This window comes from Molossus molossus, unplaced genomic scaffold (assembly GCF_014108415.1).
Source record: "Molossus molossus isolate mMolMol1 unplaced genomic scaffold, mMolMol1.p scaffold_m16_p_13, whole genome shotgun sequence".
NCBI classification, from domain to species: Eukaryota; Metazoa; Chordata; class Mammalia; order Chiroptera; family Molossidae; genus Molossus; species Molossus molossus.
The window spans coordinates 15,284,392-15,303,380 of record NW_023425348.1 but is presented as its reverse complement, the minus strand read 5'-3'; the positions used below and the strand labels follow the sequence as shown (position 1 = coordinate 15,303,380).

The window sequence follows — 18,989 nt, the reverse complement described above, 5'->3', positions numbered from 1 at the left end:
GTCTTTTTTGGTTTCATATAAACTTTTGGAGTATTTGGTCTAGTTCCGTGAAATATGTTGTTGGTATTTTATTTATTTATTTTTATTTTATTTTTTAAAATTATTTTATTTTTATTTTTTTATCTTTATTGTTGAATGTATTACAGATGTTCCTCATTTTTCCCCCATTGACCCCCTCCGCCCCACTCCTACCCCTCCTCACTCCCACTCCCCTCCCGCCTTTTCCCACACTGTTGTCTATGTCCATTGGTTATGCATATAAGTTTTTTGGTTTATCTCTTCCCACCCTCAAACCCCCTTCTCTTTGAGGTTTGTCAGTCTAGCAACCAATTTGTTCTTCTTAATCCCTTCACCTTTTTCACTCATTCCCCCAACACCCCTCCATCTGGCAACCAACAAAATGTTCTCTGTATCTATGAGAATGTTTCTGTTCTGCCTATTCATTTGTAGATTCCATTGCCGATAGATATGTATTCATTGCCATTTTGTTTGTTCATATATTTTATCTTTTTCTTCAGAAAGATTAAAAAAAGACCCTTCAACATTTCATATAATAACGGTTTGGTGGTGATGAACTCCTTTAGCTTTTCCTTGTCTGGGAAACTCTTTATATGGCCATTGATTCTAAATGACAGATTTGCAGGATAGAGTAATCTTGGTTGTAGGTTCTTGCTTTTCATCACTGTGAATATTTCTTGCCACTCCCTTCTGGCCTGCAAAGTTTCTTTTGAGAAATCAGCTGACAGCCTTATGGGAACTCCATTGTAAGTGACTAACTGCTTTTCTCTTGTTGCTTTTAAGATTCTCTCTTTGGGCCAGTGCCGGGAGTGCGAGCGGGAGGAGAGGAGGTGAGGGAGGAGGCCAGAGAGGCAGTTTGAAGATGGCAGAGGAGGGGTCGCTCACCCTTCAGCCCCTCGGCTCCCCTTCAGCAGTGGTGGCGGAGAGGGAGGCCTCGTTGCCGCCCACTGGGGAGCCGCTGTGCAAGAGGCCGCGGAGAGATGGCCCCAGCCTCCGGAGGAGCCGGGGAGCCTGATGGGGCGGCCCCTGAGCGTGAGATGCAGGTGGTGGCCGGAGGCTGTGCGGCGGCAGCGGGAGGGGAGCAGGAGGCCCAAGTGACGGCAGGCGGAGTATGGGCCGGGCCTACAGGGCCTATCCTTGGACCCGCGACCGGCCGATGACTTCGACGACAACGACGACGAAGAGGGCGAGGAGGAGGAAGAGGCGGCGGCGGCGGGGATTGGGTACCGAGATAACCTTCTGTTTGGTGATGAAATAATCACCAATGGTTTTCATTCCTGTGAAAGTGATGAGGATGATAGAGCCTCACATGCAAGCTCTAGTGACTGGACTCCAAGGCCACGGATAGGTCCATATGCTTTTGTTCAGCAACATCTCATGATTGGCACAGATCCTCAAACAATTCTTAAAGATTTACTGCCAGAAACAATTGCTCCACCTGAATTGGATGACATGACTCTGTGGCAGATTGTTATTAATATCCTTTCAGAACCACCAAAAAGGAAAAAAAGAAAAGATATTAACACAATTGAAGATGCTATGACATTACTGCAGGAATGCAAAAAAATAATAGTTCTAACTGGAGTTGGGGTTTCTGTTTCTTGTGGAATACCTGACTTCAGGTCAAGAGATGGTATTTATGCCCGCCTTGCAGTAGACTTCCCAGACCTTCCAGATCCTCAAGCAATGTTTGATATTGAATATTTCAGAAAAGATCCAAGACCATTCTTCAAGTTTGCAAAGGAAATATATCCTGGACAATTCCAACCATCTCTCTGTCACAAATTCATATTATTGTCAGATAAGGAAGGAAAACTACTTTGAAACTATACTCAGAACATATATACACTGGAACAGGTTGCAGGAATCCAAAGGATAATTCAGTGCCATGGTTCCTTTGCAACAGCGTCTTGCTTGATTTGTAAATACAAAGTTGACTGTGAAGCTGTACGAGGAGATATTTTTAATCAGGTGGTTCCTCGATGTCCTAGGTGCCCAGCTGATGAACCACTTGCTATTATGAAACCAGAAATTGTCTTTTTTGGTGAATATTTACCAGAACAGTTTCATAGAGCCATGAAGTATGACAAAGATGAAGTTGATCTCCTCATTGTTATTGGGTCTTCCCCAAAAGTAAGACCAGTAGCACTAATTCCAAGTTCCATACCCCATGAAGTGCCTCAGATATTAATTAATAGGGAACCTTTGCCTCATCTGCATTTTGATGTGGAGCTTCTTGGATACTGTGATGTCATAATTAATGAACTGTGTCATAGGTTAGGTGGTGAATATGCCAAACTTTGCTGCAACCCTGTAAAGCTTTCAGAAATTACTGAAAAACCTCCACGTACACAAAAAGAGTCAGCTCATTTGTCAGAGTTGCCACACACCCCTCTTAATATTTCAGAAGGCTCAAGTTCACCAGAAAGAACTTCACCACCAGATTCTTCAGTGATTATTACACTTTTAGACCATGCAACAAAGAGTAACGATGATCCAGATGTGTCTGAATCAAAAGATTGTATGGAAGAAAAATCACAGGCAGTACAGACTTCTACTAGGAGCACTGAAAGTGTTACTGAACAGTTGGAGAGTCCGGATTTGAAGAACATTGGCTCCAATACTGGGGAGAAAAATGAAAGAGAAACAGTGAGAAAGTGCTGGCCAGCCAAGCTCGCAAAGGAGCAGATTAATAAACGGCTTGATGGTAATCAATCTCTGTTTTTACCACCAAATCATTATATTTTCCATGGTGCTGAGGTATATTCAGCCTCTGAAGATGATGTCTTATCTGATGCTGATATTAATGAGAGAGCTGGAGGAACTGAATTTGGAGCTGATGGAGGTGGTCAAGAGGTAGTTAATGAAACTATATCTCTGAAACAGGAAACAACAGACATTAACCATCCATCAAACAGATCATAATGTAATTATTGTCCAGGTACAGGAATTGTTCCACCAGCGTTAGGAACTTTAGCATGTCAAAATGAATGTTTACTTGTGAACATGATAGAACAAAGGAAACCAGAAAGATGTAATATTTATAGACTGGTGAAATAGATTTTTTCCCCCCATGGGTAATTTTAACCTCTTTATTTATGTACTTGCACACGCAACACTTTTTTTTTTTTTGGTGGTATGTGCCCCTAGCAGGAACCAAACCTGGGACTCTCTGGTCTGCAGGCCGATGCTCAACCGCTGAGCCAAACTGGCCAGGGCAACACTTTTTTTTTTTTTTTTTAAAGAAAGGTACTAAGTATCTTTAATCTGCTCTTGGTCAAGATTTTCTTTAAAAGGTTCATTTGTATGATACATCCATATGTATACATAATTTTTGTTTATACATTTTGCCTAGTGAGTTTCAACATTTTAAAGTTTTCAAAAAGCCATTGGAATGTTAATGTAAAGGGAACAGCTTATCTAGACCAAAGAATGGTATTTTCATTTTCATTCAATTTCTTTGTAACATTGAATGGTTTGAAATCCTCAAATCTCTGTTCTGCTAAACTTTTGATTATTAGCACAATTACCTATTTTTAAACACTGGCATTTTCCAAAACTTGTGGCAGCTAACTTTTTAAAAATCTCATGACATGCAGTGTGAGTAGGTTAACAATATGTGGGATAGCACTCGGTTGTCTTTGCTTTTTATTTTTTTATCCTTACCTGAGGATATTTTTCCATTTTTTTTGTACAGATAGAGTGGGAGGGAGAGAGAGGAAGGGAGAGAGAGAGAGAAACATCGACGTGAAGGGACACATCGAGTGGCTGCCACCCGCATGACCAACCAGGGCCGGGGACAAACTGCAACCGAAGTACGTGCCCTTAGCGGGAACCGAACCCGGGTCTCTCCGGACCGCAGGCCGACGCTCTAACCGCTGAGCCAAACTGGCCAGAGCTGTCTTTGCTTTTTAAAGTAAGACTTGGTGCTAAGAGTTTCGGGAATATTGTATTGTTCAAATGAAAATGGCTTTTGTACTTCCTGTGGACATGTAGAAATGTCTATATTGGCTCATAAAACTAACCTGTAAAACAAATAAATGCTTTGGAAATGTTTCAATTGCTTTAGAAACAATAATGCCTGCCTGGATCCCCCTTAGTTTTGAGAATATTTGCCATTGTTGTTTAAATACCTATCACTGTGGTAGAGCTTACATTGATCCTTTCTCACAAGTATTAAACTGCTAAGATGTGAATATGCAAAAGCCTTTATGATCTATAATAATGGTACTTTGTGGAGAGTGTAATATTATGGACTGTTGCTTTTCATTTCCACAGATGAGAGTGACAGGTCCCTGATTACGGTTCCAAAGTAATAAAATATTAATTATATATAACTCAGCCAGTAAGTACATGTCTCCTGTTGGGAGTATTTGGTGTAATAAACACCAAACTGCTAGCCTAGTACTATGGAGATGAACATGATGTAACTTATAATAGCAGAATAATTAATGAAATGAATCCCTATTGTGTCTTTATTTAAGAGCTTAGCCTGCCTTAAAACTAGAGATCAACTTTCTTAGCTGCAGAAGCTTCTAGCCTTTCAAAAAAGTTCACACTTTTTAAAATTGCACACAAGACATTTATTTTCCAGACTTTTTGCAACATTACTCCCAAATTATTAAGTATTCTTATGTTACTTTGGTATTTATTCATTTTTTTAAAAGGGTTTGAAATACAGCTGTTCTTTAAGCATAAAAAACCCAGCTAGGACCATTACTGCCAGAGAAAAAAATTTTTGAATGGCCACTTCCCTACCTAAAGATGTCTCAATCTCAATCTATTTGGATATACTAAAGAATGCAGTATATTTAGTTTTTCATTTGCATGATGTGTTTGTGCTACAGATGATATTTTAAATGGAAAATTTTGTTTTAAATTATTTTTACAGTGAAGACTGTTTTCAGCTCTTTTTATATTGTACATAGTCTTTTATGTAATCTACTGGCATATGTTTTGTAGACTGTTTGATGACTGGATATCTTCCTCCAACTTTTGAAATACAAAACCAGTGTTTTATACTTGTATACTGTTTTAAAGTCTATTAAAATTGTCATTTGACCTTTAAAAAAAAAATTCTCTCTTTGTCTTGAATCTTTTGCATTTTGATGATGATGTGTCTTGGTGTGGGCCTCTTGGGGTTCATCTTGTTTGGGACTCTCTGTGCTTCCTGGACTTGTATGTCTGTTTCCTTCACCAAGTTAGGGAAGTTTTCTGCAATTATTGTTTCAAATAGGTTTTCGACTACTTGCTCTCTTTCTCCTCTTTCTGGCACCCACAAGATGCAAATGTTGGCACACTTAAAGTTGTCCCAGAGGCTCCTTACACTAAACTCACTTTTTTGGATTCTGTTTTTTTTTTTGTTTGTTTGTTTTTTTGCTGTTCTGATTGGGTGTTTTTTGTTTCCTTGTATTCCAAATCAATTGTTTGCTTCTTGGCTTTACCTACTCTACTATTGAATCTGTGTAAATTATTCTTTATTTCAGTTAGTACCTCCTTTATTTCTGACTGTGCCTCCTCATTTCTGACCGGTCTTTTTTTATGCTCTTGAGGCCCTCACTAAGTTCACTGAGTATCCTTATAAGCAGTATTTTGAACTCAGCATCTGTTAGGTTGCTTATCTCCATTTTGCTTAGTTCTTTTCCTGGAGTTTTGTTCTGTTCTGTCATTTGGGACCTGTTTCTTTGTCTCCTCATTTAGGCTTCCTCCCTGTGTTTGTTTCTATGTATTACTTAACGGGCGGTATGGGGCTAGCTGAGACCAGATGCTGCTCATTTGAAAGAATTTAGGAAAACCTGAAGCAGGATCCAAGATGGGCCAATTCTGTGGTTAAGGATCAGGCAACAGCTTGGGTGGGCCTGAAAGTTGGGTGGGGCAGGGCCTCAGGGAATCACCAGGGCGGGGCAACCAGTGTGAGCCAGGTTGCTGGAGTCCCAGATGTGGTAGCTGTCTGCCGCCCCAGGGAAGGGCTCACCAAAGGAACAAAGGCCTCTGACAGCACGTTCGTCCTGGAGAAAGCCCCCTCTCCAGCCCTCTCTCCAATGCCAAACAGCTCAGTTCTTCCCTGTATGTCTCCGGGGCCCCTCGAGCTGTCTCCCCTCCAAGCCTAGAGGGAGCAAGTCCCAGTAAGTCCATGCGTGGGCCCGTTAAGAGGAGCTGCCTGGGGCTCCAGCCACCACAGACTCCCTGAGCTTCAGTTTCCGCTGGTTTTTCCAGCCAGAAGTTATGAGGACTTCTCTTCCTGGCACTGGAACCCTGAGTGGGATGCCTGGTGTGGGACGGGGACCCCTTAGTCCTCAGGGAAGACCTTCCCAGCTGAGGTGTCCTACTGATTTTTATCCGCCACACGTGGGTATGGGACCAGCCCGTCTGCCTCTGCCCTTCCTACCAGTCTTGATGCAGCTGCTGCTTTAATTCCGTAGTTGTAGGACTTCCATTCAGCTGGATTTCAGACGGTTTTGAATGATGGTTGTTTTGTAGTTTAGTTGTAACTTTTATGTTGTTGGTATTTTAATGGGGATTGCATTGAATCTATAGATTGCTTTGGGTAGTATGGACATTTTATATTATTTTATTTTTCAAATTGTACATTTTAATTTACAATTTTTACCAATAAAAATGATTAGTTACAAAAAGGGTATTTGTCTACACAAAAATAATTTTTTTTTTATTCATAAAGAGAATCCACTGTCGTGTCTTGACTTGCCAAATCGAATCTCAGATAGCTTGCTTAGCTAAAATTATTCCCAAGAGGCAGGTAATACAGACAAAATTAATAAAATTATCAGCTCCTAAACATGTTAAAGAAGAATTTCATGAACATTTTGACTTGACCTAAAGAATTCTGTAACCTTTAATAAAACCTTTACTCTTTGGTAGTTGAGTTGCTAAGAGGGTGGATGAGACACCCCAGCTCACTTACCATGAGAATCTTCTTCCAGTGAGTATCATGCCTGTACATGGGGCACAAGCAACATAGCAAGAAAATGGCTTCCAGATTTTTTATTTATTTATTTATTTATTTAATCCTCACCCGAGGACATTTTTCCATTTTTTGTTCAGGTAGAGTGGGAGGGAGAGAGAGGAACAGAGAGAGAGAGAGAAACATCGATGTGAAAGGAACACATCGAGTGGCTGCCACCCGCACAACCGACCAGGGCCGGGGACAAACTGCAGCCGAGGTACGCGCCCTTAGCGGGAACCGAACCCGGGCCTCTCAGGACCGCAGGCCAACGCTCTAACCGCTGAGCCAAACCGGCCAGGGCAGAAAATGGCTTCCAGATTTTACAAGTGCATTTTATTGTGGCCACAGGTCAGCAGCAGAACATATGGCAGTTAAGGTTCAGATTCTCACACCTTCTATTTTACCATATAAATTAAATGTGGAGAAATACACACAAACAAACTTGATTAAAAAGGAGAAGCTGTTTTCAGATTCCCACTTCCTAAAATAACACACATTATGGTTTAGAGCAGGGCAAAGAACAGTCATCCTGTTAGTACACAACATTTCCAGAAAAGAAACCTGATCAAAATGTTCAAAGTCTTTTTAGTTGACTAAAGTGTGGCAGCCACTCAACACTACTCCTACCAGTCTGCTTTTGGAATAAAAACATCAACTAAGAAACTGTGTGGAACACCATAGCCTTCAAAAAACTTTATTCAGTGACAAGCCTAAGTCTGATGGAAAAGCCCACCTATGAAAAGGAGCTGTGGTACTTACATTGGCCTGATGTACATTTGTGACTCAAAAATGATAAACATCCTCAATTACAATGATTCTAAAGCCATTACAACCCAAGATTATGTGATTCACTTAGATTTGGTTGGATTAGCTTAAAATATGATCATACGGAGGATCTACACAATAAACTCAAGTATGTGGCCATTAAAGGAGGAAGGGAGGTCAAAAAATGACAATTTAAACTTGGTATAAGGTTCTCCCACCACCTCTACTCAGTAAACATATATCCAGAATGAGAATGAAGTGGAATCAATGAATCAATTCCCAGGGGCCTCTCAAAGACAGCATCTCCCTGGGGCCAATGTGATTTGGAACTTTCTAGCACAATACAACCCAGCTACTCTGGGTACATGCACAGCCAGTATGTCTCACACATGAGATGTAAAGAGGTCATCCCACCACGGTTTATACCTAGCCCCTATGTAAGATGCAACACCACTACAATTGTGATCAAATAGAGAAAAAAATGCCTAGCAACACCTTCATGCCTGATTAATACCAAGCTGCGGCCTTGCTGACCCACTGGTGCTTTGTAAATAAGAACATTTGAGGAGGTGGCTGCAACTAATACGAGGTCACAGCGACTGCAAAGACTGAGGAAAAGCTCTTTGTCCACTGTTTCAGTCTTTTTCCCTGTGGTTACAGTTCTGCTACCACAGAAGAAAGGTTTGAGCACGGTTTTGGGGACCAAGCCTTGGCAAAGTCAGTAAATAAGACAGCTTGTCAAAGGTAGAGCCATTTTATGGGAACCTCCTCTAGTCACAAATCTGGAGGTTGGAAAAAGTAAGAAGGAGGCATGTGTGCAAGAGGTCAGTGTCCCTTTGAATCCCAGATGCCCAGGTTGGTGACAGCAGACCTAGCAAAACCCATTATTCAGACAGAAAAGGAAGAGGAGACACTAGAAAATAGAGTTGCTTCTAAAGTTTGCACAGTTGACATTCGTTCTTCATAGCAGTAAGAACTTGAATAGGAATCACGAGACTTGAGGAACACATATTTTTCTCCGGGATTTAAAAAATGTCTTGTACGGAAGGACTACATTCAGTATGGGTCACGTTAGTATGGACATTTTAATGATGTTAACTCTCCCAATCCATGAACAAGGTATATGCTTCTATTTTTTTATTTTTTTACATCTTCTTTTATTTCTTTTTTCAATGTCCTGTAGTTTTCTGAGAACAGGTCCTTTACTTTCTGGTTAAGTTTATTCCTAGGTACATTAGTGTTTTTGCTGCAATGGTAAATGGGATTTTTTCCCGTTCTTTTTCTGTGAGTTCATTATTGGTTTATAAGAATGCCATCAATTTCTTTTTTTTTTTTTAATATTATTTTTTTACAGATGTTTCTCCTTTTTTACCCCATTGACACCCTCCTCCACATCACCCTGCCCCGTCCCCAGCATTTTTGTCCATGTCCATTGGTTATACGTACATGCATATAAGTTCTGTGCTTTATCTCTTCCTACCCCCCACCACCCTGTCTTCTGAGGGTTGTCATTCTGTACCCTACTTGTGTTCCTGGGTCTACCCTATTCCTCAAACTGTTGTGTTCATTATATTCTACAAATAAGTGACATCATGTGGTATTTGTCTTTTTCTGCTTGGCTTGTTTCACTTAGGATAATACTTTCCAGGTCCCTCCATGTGGTCTCAAAGGATAAGAGATCTATCTTTCTTACAGCTGCATAGTACTCCATTGTGCATATGTACCACCGCTTTTTTATCCATTCGTCTACTGATGGACACTTGGGCTGTTTCCAGATCTTAGCTATTGTAAACAGTGCTGCTATGAACATGGGGTTACATATATTCTTTCTGATTGGTGTTTCAGGCTTCTTAGGGTATATTCCTAGAAGTGGGATCACTGGGTCAAATGGAAGTTCAATTTTTTGAGGTAACACCATATTATTTTCCATAGTGGTTGCACTAATCTGCATTTCCACCAGCAGTGTACTACAGTCCCCTTTTTTCCACACCCTGCCCAACACTTGTTTGATGATTTGTTGATGGTGGCCATTCTGACAGCTGTGAGGTGATACCTCATTGTTGTTTTAATTTGCATCTCTCTGATGATAGTGATGTTGAGCATTTTTTCATATGTCTCTTGGCCATTTGAATGTCCTGTTTGAAGAGGTGTCTATTCAGCTGCTCTGCCCATTTTTAAATTGGGTTCTTTGTCTTCCTTTTGTTGAGCTGTATGAGCACTCTATATGTATTGGAAATTAACCCCTTATCTCATGTATCATTGGCAATGATGTTCTCCCATACAGTGGTTTGCCTTTCCATTTTGATGGTTGTTTCTTTTGCTGTGCAGAAGCTTTTTAGTTTGATGTAGTCCTCTGTGTTCATTTTTTCCTTTGTTTCTGTTGCCTTAGGTGATGTATCATTGAAAATTCTGTTGCGTATGATGTCCAAAATTTTGTTGCCTACATTTTCTTCTAGAATTTTTATGGATTTACGGGTCACATTTCAGTCTTTTATCCATTTTGAGTTTATTCTTGTGTATGGTGTAAGTTGATGGTCTAGTTTCATTTTTTTTGCATGTAGCTGTACAATTTTCCCAACACCATTTATTAAAGAGGCTGTCTTTACTCCACTGTATGCTCTTGCCACCTTTGTCAAATATTAATTGAGCATATTGCCTTGGGTCCATTTCTGGGTTCTCTATTCTGTTCCATTGGTCTATATGCCTGTTCTTATGCCAGTACCAGGCTGTTTTGATTACAGTCACTTTGTAGTATAACCTGATATCTGGCATTGTGATCCCACCTACGTTGTCCTTCTTTTTCAAGATTGCTGTGGCTATTTGGGGTCATTTTTGGTTCCATATGAACTTTTTGAAGTATTTGTTCTAGTTCTGTGAAATATGTCGTTGGTATTTTGATGGAGATTGCATTGAATCTATAGATTGCTTTGGGTAATATGGATATTTTAATGATGTTAATTCTTCCAATCCATGAACAAGATATGTGCTTCCACTTTTTTATATCTTCCTCTATTTCTTTTTTCAATGTCCTGTAGTTTTCTGCAAATAGGTCCTTTACTTCTTTGGTTAAGTTTATTCCTAGGTATCTTAATTTTTTTGGTGCGATGGTAAATGGGATTGTTTTTTCAGTTTCTCTTTCTGTGAGTTCATCATTGGTGCACAAGAATGCCGTCGATTTCTTGATGTTAATTTTGTATTCTGCTACTTTGCCAAATTCATTTATTAAGTCTAGTAGATTTTTGATGGAGTCTTTAGGGTTTTCTATGTACAATATCATGTCATCTGCAAATAATGACAGTTTCACTTCCTCCTTTCCAATTTGAATCCCTTTTATTTTTTCTTCATGTCTGATTACTGTGGCTAAGACTTCCAGTACAATGTTAAATAAGAGTGGTGAAAGTGGACATCCCTGTCTTGTTTCTGTTCTTAAGGGTAATGTTTTTAGTTTCTGCCTGTTGAGTATGATGTTGGCTGTAGGTCTTTCATATATAGCCTTTATGATGTGAAGATATGATCCCTCTATTCCCACAATGCTGAGCATTTTTATCAGAAATGGATGCTGGATTTTGTCGAATGATTTTTCAGTGTCTATTGATATGATCATGTGGTTTTTATTCTTCATTTTGTTTATGTGGTGTATCACATTTATTGATTTGTGAATATTGTACCAGCCTTGCATCCCTGGGATGAATCCCACTTGGTCATGTTGAATAATTTTTTTGATGTATTGCTGGATCCGATTTGCTAGTATTTTGTTCAGGATTTTGGCGTCTATGTTCATCAGGGATATTGGCCTGTAGTTTTCTTTCTTTGTAGTGTCTTTTTCTGGTTTTAGAATTAGAATTATGCTCCTCATAAAACGAGTTTGGAAGTCTTCCTTCTCTTGAATTTTTTGAAATAGTTTGAGGAGAAGGGGTGTTAGTTCTTTTTTGAACGTTCAGTAAAACTTCCCTGTGAAGCCATCTGGGCCTGGGCTTTTGTTCTCTGGGAGAGTCTTGATTACCTCTTCAATTTCCTTAGTTGTTATTGGTCTGTTCAAGTTTTCTATCTCTTCCAGTTTTGGGAGATTGTGTGTTTCTAGAAATGTGTCCATTTTGCTTAGATTGTCAAATTTGTTGCCATATAATTGTTCATAGTAGCTGTTAACGATCTTTTGTATTTCTGTGGTGTCAGCTGTTACTTCTCCTCTTTCAACTCTGATTTTGTGTATTTGGGTTCTCTCTCTTTGTTTCTAGGTGAGTCTAGCTAAGGGTACATCAATCTTGTTTATCTTTTCGAAAAATGCGCTCTTTGTTTCATTGATCCTTTGAATTGTTTTTTTGGACTGTATGTCATTTATTTCTGCTCTGATCTTTACTATTCCCCTCCTTCGACTTGCTCTGCGGTTTTCTTTTTGTTTGCTTTCTAGTTCTTTAAATTGTGAAGTTAGACTGTCAATTCGAGATTTTTCTTGTTTCTTGAGGTAGGCCTGTAATGCTATGAACTTCCTCTCAGAACTGCTTTTGCTGCATCCCATAGATTTTGTGTTGTTGTGTGTTCATTTTCATTGGTTTCCAGGAAGTTTTTACTATCTTCCTTGATCTCCTCTGTAACCCATTCATTGTTTAATAACATGCTATTTAGCCTCCATGTGTTCAAATGACTTTGCATGTTTTTGTTGAAATTGATTTCTAGTTTCATGCCATTGTGATCTGAGAAGATGCTTGATATTATTTCAATCTTCTTGAACTTGTAGAGATTTAGGTTGTGTACTATCATGTGGTCTATCTTTGAGAATGTCTCATGTGCACTTGAGAAGAATGTGAATTCTGTAGTTTGGGGGTGTAATTCTCTGTAGATATCTATTAAATCCATTTGGTCTAGTGCTTCATTTACAGTCTCTGTTTCCTTGCTAATTTTTTGTCTAGAGGATCTATCCAGTGATGTCAGTGGGGTGTTGAAGTCCCCTGCTATGATTGTATTGCTGTCGATTTCTCCTTTGAAGTCCTCCAGAAGATTTTTAATATATTTTGGCGCTCCTATATTGGGTGCATATATGTTTATCAAGGTTATATCTTCCTGTTGGACAGATCCTTTCAATAATATGTAGTGGCCTTCTTTGTCTCTAGTTATAGCCTTCATTTTGAAATCTACTTTATCAGATATGAGTATTGCTACCCCAGCTTTTTATTGCTTTTTATTTTCTTGGAAAATTTTTTTCCATCCCTTCACTTTCAACCTATGTGAGTCTTTTGTTGAGAGGTGGGTCTCTTGTAAACAACATATAGATGAGTCATGTTTCTTTTTTTAAAAAATTAATTAATTTATTTTTGTTACAGATGTTTCTCCTTTTCCCCCCACTGATTTCCCCCTCCTTCCCTGCCCTGACCCCAGCTTTGTTGTCCATGTATATTGTTCGTGCATACATGCATACAAGTTCTGTGGTTTATCACTCTCCCACCACCCCCTCTTCTGGGGATTGTCAGTCTGTACCCCACTTCCACATCTCTGGGATTACCCCATTCCTCAGACTGTTATGTTCATTATATTCCACAAATAATAAGATGATACTTGTCTTTCTCTGTTTGGCTTGTTTCACTTAGGATAATACTCTCCAGTTCCCTCCATGTAGTCACAAAGGATAAGAGATCTTTCTTTCTTAAAGCTGCGTAGTACTCCATTGTCTAGATGTACCACAGCTTTTTTATCCATTCATCTACTGATGGACACTTGGGCTGTTTCCAGATCCTAGCTATTGTAAATAGTGCTGCTATGAACATGGGGGTACATATATTCTTTCTGATTGGTGTTTCAGGCTTTTTAGGGTACATTTCTAGAAGCAGGATCACTGGGTCAAATGGAAGTTTAATTTTTAATGTTTTGAGGTAACATGATATTGTTTTCCATAGTGGCTGCACCAGTCTGCATTCCCACCAGCAGTGTACTAGAGTCCCCTTTTCTCCACAACCTCGCCAACACTTGTTTTAGAGTCATGCTTTCTTATCCAATCAGCTACTCTGTGTCTTTTTATTGGGGCATTCAGTCCATTTACATTTAAGGTGATTATTGATATGTACTTATCTATTGCCATTTTTGTTTAGTTTGGTTATATTTTTCTTCCTATTTGTTCTACTAATTACAGCAGTCCTTTTAACATTTCTTGTAGTGCTGATTTGGTGCTAATGTATTCCCTTAGCCTTTTTTTTTTTTGTCTGGGAAGCTCTTTATTTGACCTTCTATTTCGAATGACAACCTTGCTGGGTAGAGTAGTCTTGGATTCAGATCCTTGTTTTTCATGACCTTGATTACTTCATTCCATTCCCTTCTGGCCTGTAGTGCTTCTTGTGAGAAGTCAGCTGAGAGCCTTATGGGGATTCCTTTGTAGGTAACCTGTTGCTTATCTCTCTTTGTCTTTAATTTTTGCCATTTTAATTACTATGTGTCTTGATGTGGGCCTGTTTGGGTTCTTCTTACTTGGGGCTCTCTGTGCTCCTTGAACTTGAATGCCTTCTTCTTTCACCAAATTAGAGAAGTTTTCTGTCACTATTTTTTTGAATATAGTCTCTAACCCTTGCTCATTTTCTTCTTCTTTGGGGACTCCTGTGATGCAAATATTATTACATTTCCATTTGTCCCACAGTTCTCTGAAGCTGTCTTCCTGTTTTTTAATTGTTTTTTCCTTTTGGTTTTCTGATTGGTTGATTTTTTCTACCCTGTCTTCTAATTCGCTGATTCGGTCCTCAGCTTCCTCTACTCTGCTCTTTAGACCTTCCAATGTGTTCTTTATTTCTGCTATGTCACTCTTGATCTCTTCTTAGTGGTTTTTAATTTCCAATTGGTTTATTTTCAGCATCTTTATGTCTTTACTCATGCTGTTGAGCTCCCTCAAGATCATGGCTCTGAATTCTAGCTCTGTTAACTTGCCTAACTGCTCCACATTGGTATCATTTTCGGTGGAGGTTTCTTGTTTTTTCATTTAGCTTTTGTTTCTGTGTTTCATCATTTTGGCTATCACAGAGGACTTTGGAGCCTGTCAAGTTTTCCCTGTGGGTGTTGGTGTTCCCCTGTGTGTGGCTCCCTCTCCTGGGTTTAGATGAGCGAGGGAGGACCCACGTTAAACACCAATGTCAAGTCTTACTTTCCTGGTTAAAGTTGCTAGCCCAGGAAAGGTACTGTTATCCTCTAACTTTTTTTTTTTAAATCATCCTCACCCGAAGACATTTTTCCATTCTTTGTTCAGGTAGAGTAGGAGGGAGAGAGAGGAACAGAGAGAGAGAGAGAAACATAGACGTGAAAGGGACACATTGAGTGGCTGCCACCCTCACAACCCAACCAGGGTCGGGGACAAACTGCAACCGAGGTACGTGCCCTTAGCGGGAACCAAACCCGGGTCTCTCCAGACCGCAGGCCGATGCTCTAACCGCTGAGCCAAACTGGCCAGGGCTCCTCTAACTTTTTGCCTAGAGGCTAGCAGTCCAGGTTTCTTGAAGAGTTTTGGGTTGTCAGTTGATTGAAAAACTCCCTCAGGTGCTCAGCATAAGGGGATTTCATGAGGGTGGGGCAGATGCTGGTTGTTAGTAAGCCTCAATTTGCATTTCAATGGCCCACAGGGTGGGGTTGAATCTCTGAGGAAGGGGCTGCTGCCTCTCCCCCAAGCACTGGGAAGGAGCAATATGGCCACCGTCCTGCCTGACTGCAACTCAGGAAAAGCTTTGAGTGCCCTTCAAATCCCGAGTGTCCCCACACAGTTCCAGTCCAGTCTGCCCTTCCTCTGCCAGAGCCCAAAGTGAGTGGCTGTGACTATTTTAGCCTCTGTCTCGGCTCTGAGCTGTGGAGCTGCTTTGGAGTTTAACCAGAGGGTGCTCCTCATAGCTAACACTGCTGCCAAGCTGCCGACCTGGGGCTCCAAGCCCCTGTCTCGCGCCTTTGCAATCCTACCAGTGTCCCTGGTTATATGGTCCTCATAAGCTGCTTTTCTGTTGCTTTTCCCATCCATATGTCTGTATTTTAGTTGTAATTCCAGTTTGGTCCTGGGAAACTGTCTGTGTAGCGTCCATTCACTCTGCCACCATTTTGGAATCCTCTCTTATTCCACCTTTGATGTCTTGATGTTAATTGTGTATCCTGCTATTTTGCCAAATTCATTTATTAGCTCTAGTAGATTTTTGATGGAGTCTTTAGGGTTTTCTATGTACAGTATCATGTCATCTGCAAATAATGACAGTTTCACTTCCTTTTTTCTAATTTGAATCCCTTTTATTTTTCCTTCTGGTCTAATTGCTTTGCTAAGACTTCCAGTACTATGTTAAATAAGAGTGGCTAAAGTGGGCATCCCTTTCTTGTTCCTGTTCTTAAGAGAAATGCTTTTAGGTTTTGCCCATTGAGTATGATATTGGCTGTGGGTTTTTCATATATGGTGTTTATTATGTGGAGATATGATCCCTTTATTCCCAGATTGCTGAGCACTTTTATCAGAAATGGGTGCTGGCCCTGGCTAGTTTGTCTCAGCAATTAGAGTGTCGGCTTGAGGACCAGAGAGTCCAAGATTTGTTTCCCACTAAGAGTATGTACCTTGGTTGCAGTTTGTCCCTGGCCTCGATTGGGATCATGTGGGTGGCAAACAGTCAATGTGTCTCTCTCACATCAATGTTTCTCTCTCTCTCTTCCTCCCTCTTTCCCTCTCACTCTATCTGAAGGTAAGTGCAAAAAGGTCCTTGGGTGAGGATAAAAAAGAAGAAAGATATGGGTGCTGGATTTTGTTGAATGCTTTTTCAGCATCTATTGATATGATCATATGGTTTTTATCTTTCATTTTGTTTATGTGGTGTATCACATTTATGGATTTGCAAATATTGTACCAGCCTTGCATTTCTGGGATGACTCCCACATGGTCATAGTGAATACGTTTTTCTCATGTATTGCTGGATCTGATTTGCTAATATTTTGTTAAGGATTTTGGTATCTATGTTCATCAGGGATATTGGCCTGTAGTCTTCTTCCTTTGTAGTGTCTTTATTTAGTTTTGGAATTAGAATTATGCTGGCCTCAAGTCTTTGTTGTTCTTGGATTTTTTGGAAGATCTTGTGAACAATAAGTGTTAGGTCTTCTTTGAATGTTCAATAAAGCTCCCCCGTAAAGCCATCCAGGCCCGGGCTTTTGTTTGCTGGGAGTTTCTTGATTACATCTTCAATTTCCTTAGTTGTTATTGGTCTGTTAAAGTTTTCTATCTCTTTCCAGTTCAGTTTTGGGGGACTGTATGTTTCTATAAATGTGTCCATTTTATCAAATTGTCCAATTTGTTGACTTATAAATGTTCACAGTATTTTTTAATGATCTTTTGTATTTCTGTGGTGTCAGTTGTTACTTCTTTTCCCTTTCTGATTTTGTTTATTTGGGTCTTCCCTCTTTGTTTCATGGTGAGTCTGGGTAAGGGTTCATCAATCTTGTTTATCTTTTCAAAGAACCAGCTCTTTGTTTCAGTGATCTTTTGAATTGTCTTTTTAGTTTCTATGTCCTTTATTTCTGTTCTGACCTTTACTATTTCTTTTCTTAAACTTACTCTGGGATTTTCTTTTTGCTTATTTTTTAGTTCTTTAAGTTGTAGGGTTAGAAAGTCAATTAGGAATTTTTCTTGTTTCGTGAGGTAGGCCTGTAGTGCTATGGACTTCCCTCTCAGGATTGCTTTTGCTGCATCCCATAGATTTTGAGTTGTTGTGTGTTCATTTTCATTGGTTTCTCATTGGTAACCCATTAATTGTTTAGTAACATGCTATTTAGTCTCCATGTGTTTACATGTTTTTGCTATAATTTATTTCTAGTTTTATGCCATTGTAATCTGAGAAGATGCTTGATATTATTTCAATCTTCTTGAACTTGTAGAGACTTAGTTTGTGTTCTAACATGTGATCTGTCTTTGAGAATGTCCCATATGCACTTGAGAAGAATGTGAATTTTGCCGTTTTGGGGTGTAATTCTTTGGAGATATATATTAAATCCATTTGATGTAGTGCATCATTTAGAGTCTCTGTTTCCTTGTTAATTTTTTGTCTAGAGGATCTATCCAGTAATGTCAGTGGGATGTTGAAGTCCCCTGCTATGATTGTATTGGTGTTGATTTCTCCTTTGAAGTCCTCCAGAAGTTTTTAAGTGTATTTTGGTGCTCCTATGTAGATGCATATATGTTTACTAAGGTTATATCCTCCTGTTGGATAGACCTTTTAATATTATGTAGTGACCTTCTTTGTTTCTAGTTATGGCCTTCATTTTGAAGTCTATTTTATTGGATATGAATATTGCTACCCCAGCGTTTTTTCCCTTTTTGTTTCTTGGAAGATTTTTTCCACCCCTTCACTTTCAACCTATGTGAGTCTTTTGTTTTGAGGTGGGTCTCTTGTAAACAACATATATACTAGGCATGCTTTCTTATCCATTCAGCTACTCTGTGTCTTTTGATCATAGTATTTAATCTATTTACATTTAATGCTATTATTGATATGTACTTATTTTTTGCCATTTTTGTTTATTATGGTTATGTTTTTCTTCCTATTTCTTCTGCTTATTACATCAGTCTGTTTAACTTTTCTTTTCTTGGAGTGCTAGTTTGATGCTTTTTTTAAATTGTCTGGGAAGCTCTCTATTTCACCTTTATTTTGAATGATAGCCTTCCTAGATAGAGTAGCCTTGGATTCAGATCCTTGTTTTTCACTACCTTGTTTACTTCATACCATTCCCTTCTGGCCTGTAATGTTTCTATTGAGAATTCACTTGATAGCCTTATGGGGGTTCCTTTCTAGGTAACCTCTTGCTTATTTTTTGCTGTCTTTAGGATTCTCTCTTTGTCTTAAATTTTTTGGCATTTTAATTATCATGTGCCTTGGTGTGAGCCTGTTTGGGTTCTTCTTTCTTGGGGCTCTCTGTGCTTCATAGACCTGTATGCCTTTTTGCTTCACCAAGCTAGGGAAGTTTTCTGTCACTATTTTTTCAAATATATTCTCTATCCCTTGCTCATTTTTTTCTTCTGGAACTCCTATGATATGGATGTTGTTGTGTTTCATATTGTCCCACAGTTCTCTTAGGCTGTCTTCCTGTTTTTTGCTTTTTCTTCTTGGTTTTCTGATTGTGTGATTTTTTTCTACCCTGTCTTCTAATTCATTGATCTGGTCATTGGCTTCTTCTACTCTGCTGGTTATTCCTTCCAATGTGTTCTTTATTTCTGCTATGTCGTTCTTCATTTCCATTTGGTTGGTTTTCAATGTTTCTAAAT

At 39.4% G+C, this 18,989-nt stretch overlaps 2 protein-coding genes across 2 annotated transcripts in view; both read left to right on the top strand.

Moving 5' to 3' along the window:
* CUNH11orf65 (chromosome unknown C11orf65 homolog) overlaps positions 1–18,989 on the top strand; it is a 111,812-nt gene that overhangs the window by 30,280 nt on the left and 62,543 nt on the right. The window lies entirely within an intron of this gene.
* LOC118628493 (NAD-dependent protein deacetylase sirtuin-1-like) lies at positions 881–2,943 on the top strand. Its single transcript, XM_036259485.1, is given in 3 exon segments — positions 881–1,020; positions 1,022–1,120; positions 1,122–2,943. Coding segments are annotated over 3 exon segments (2,061 nt in total).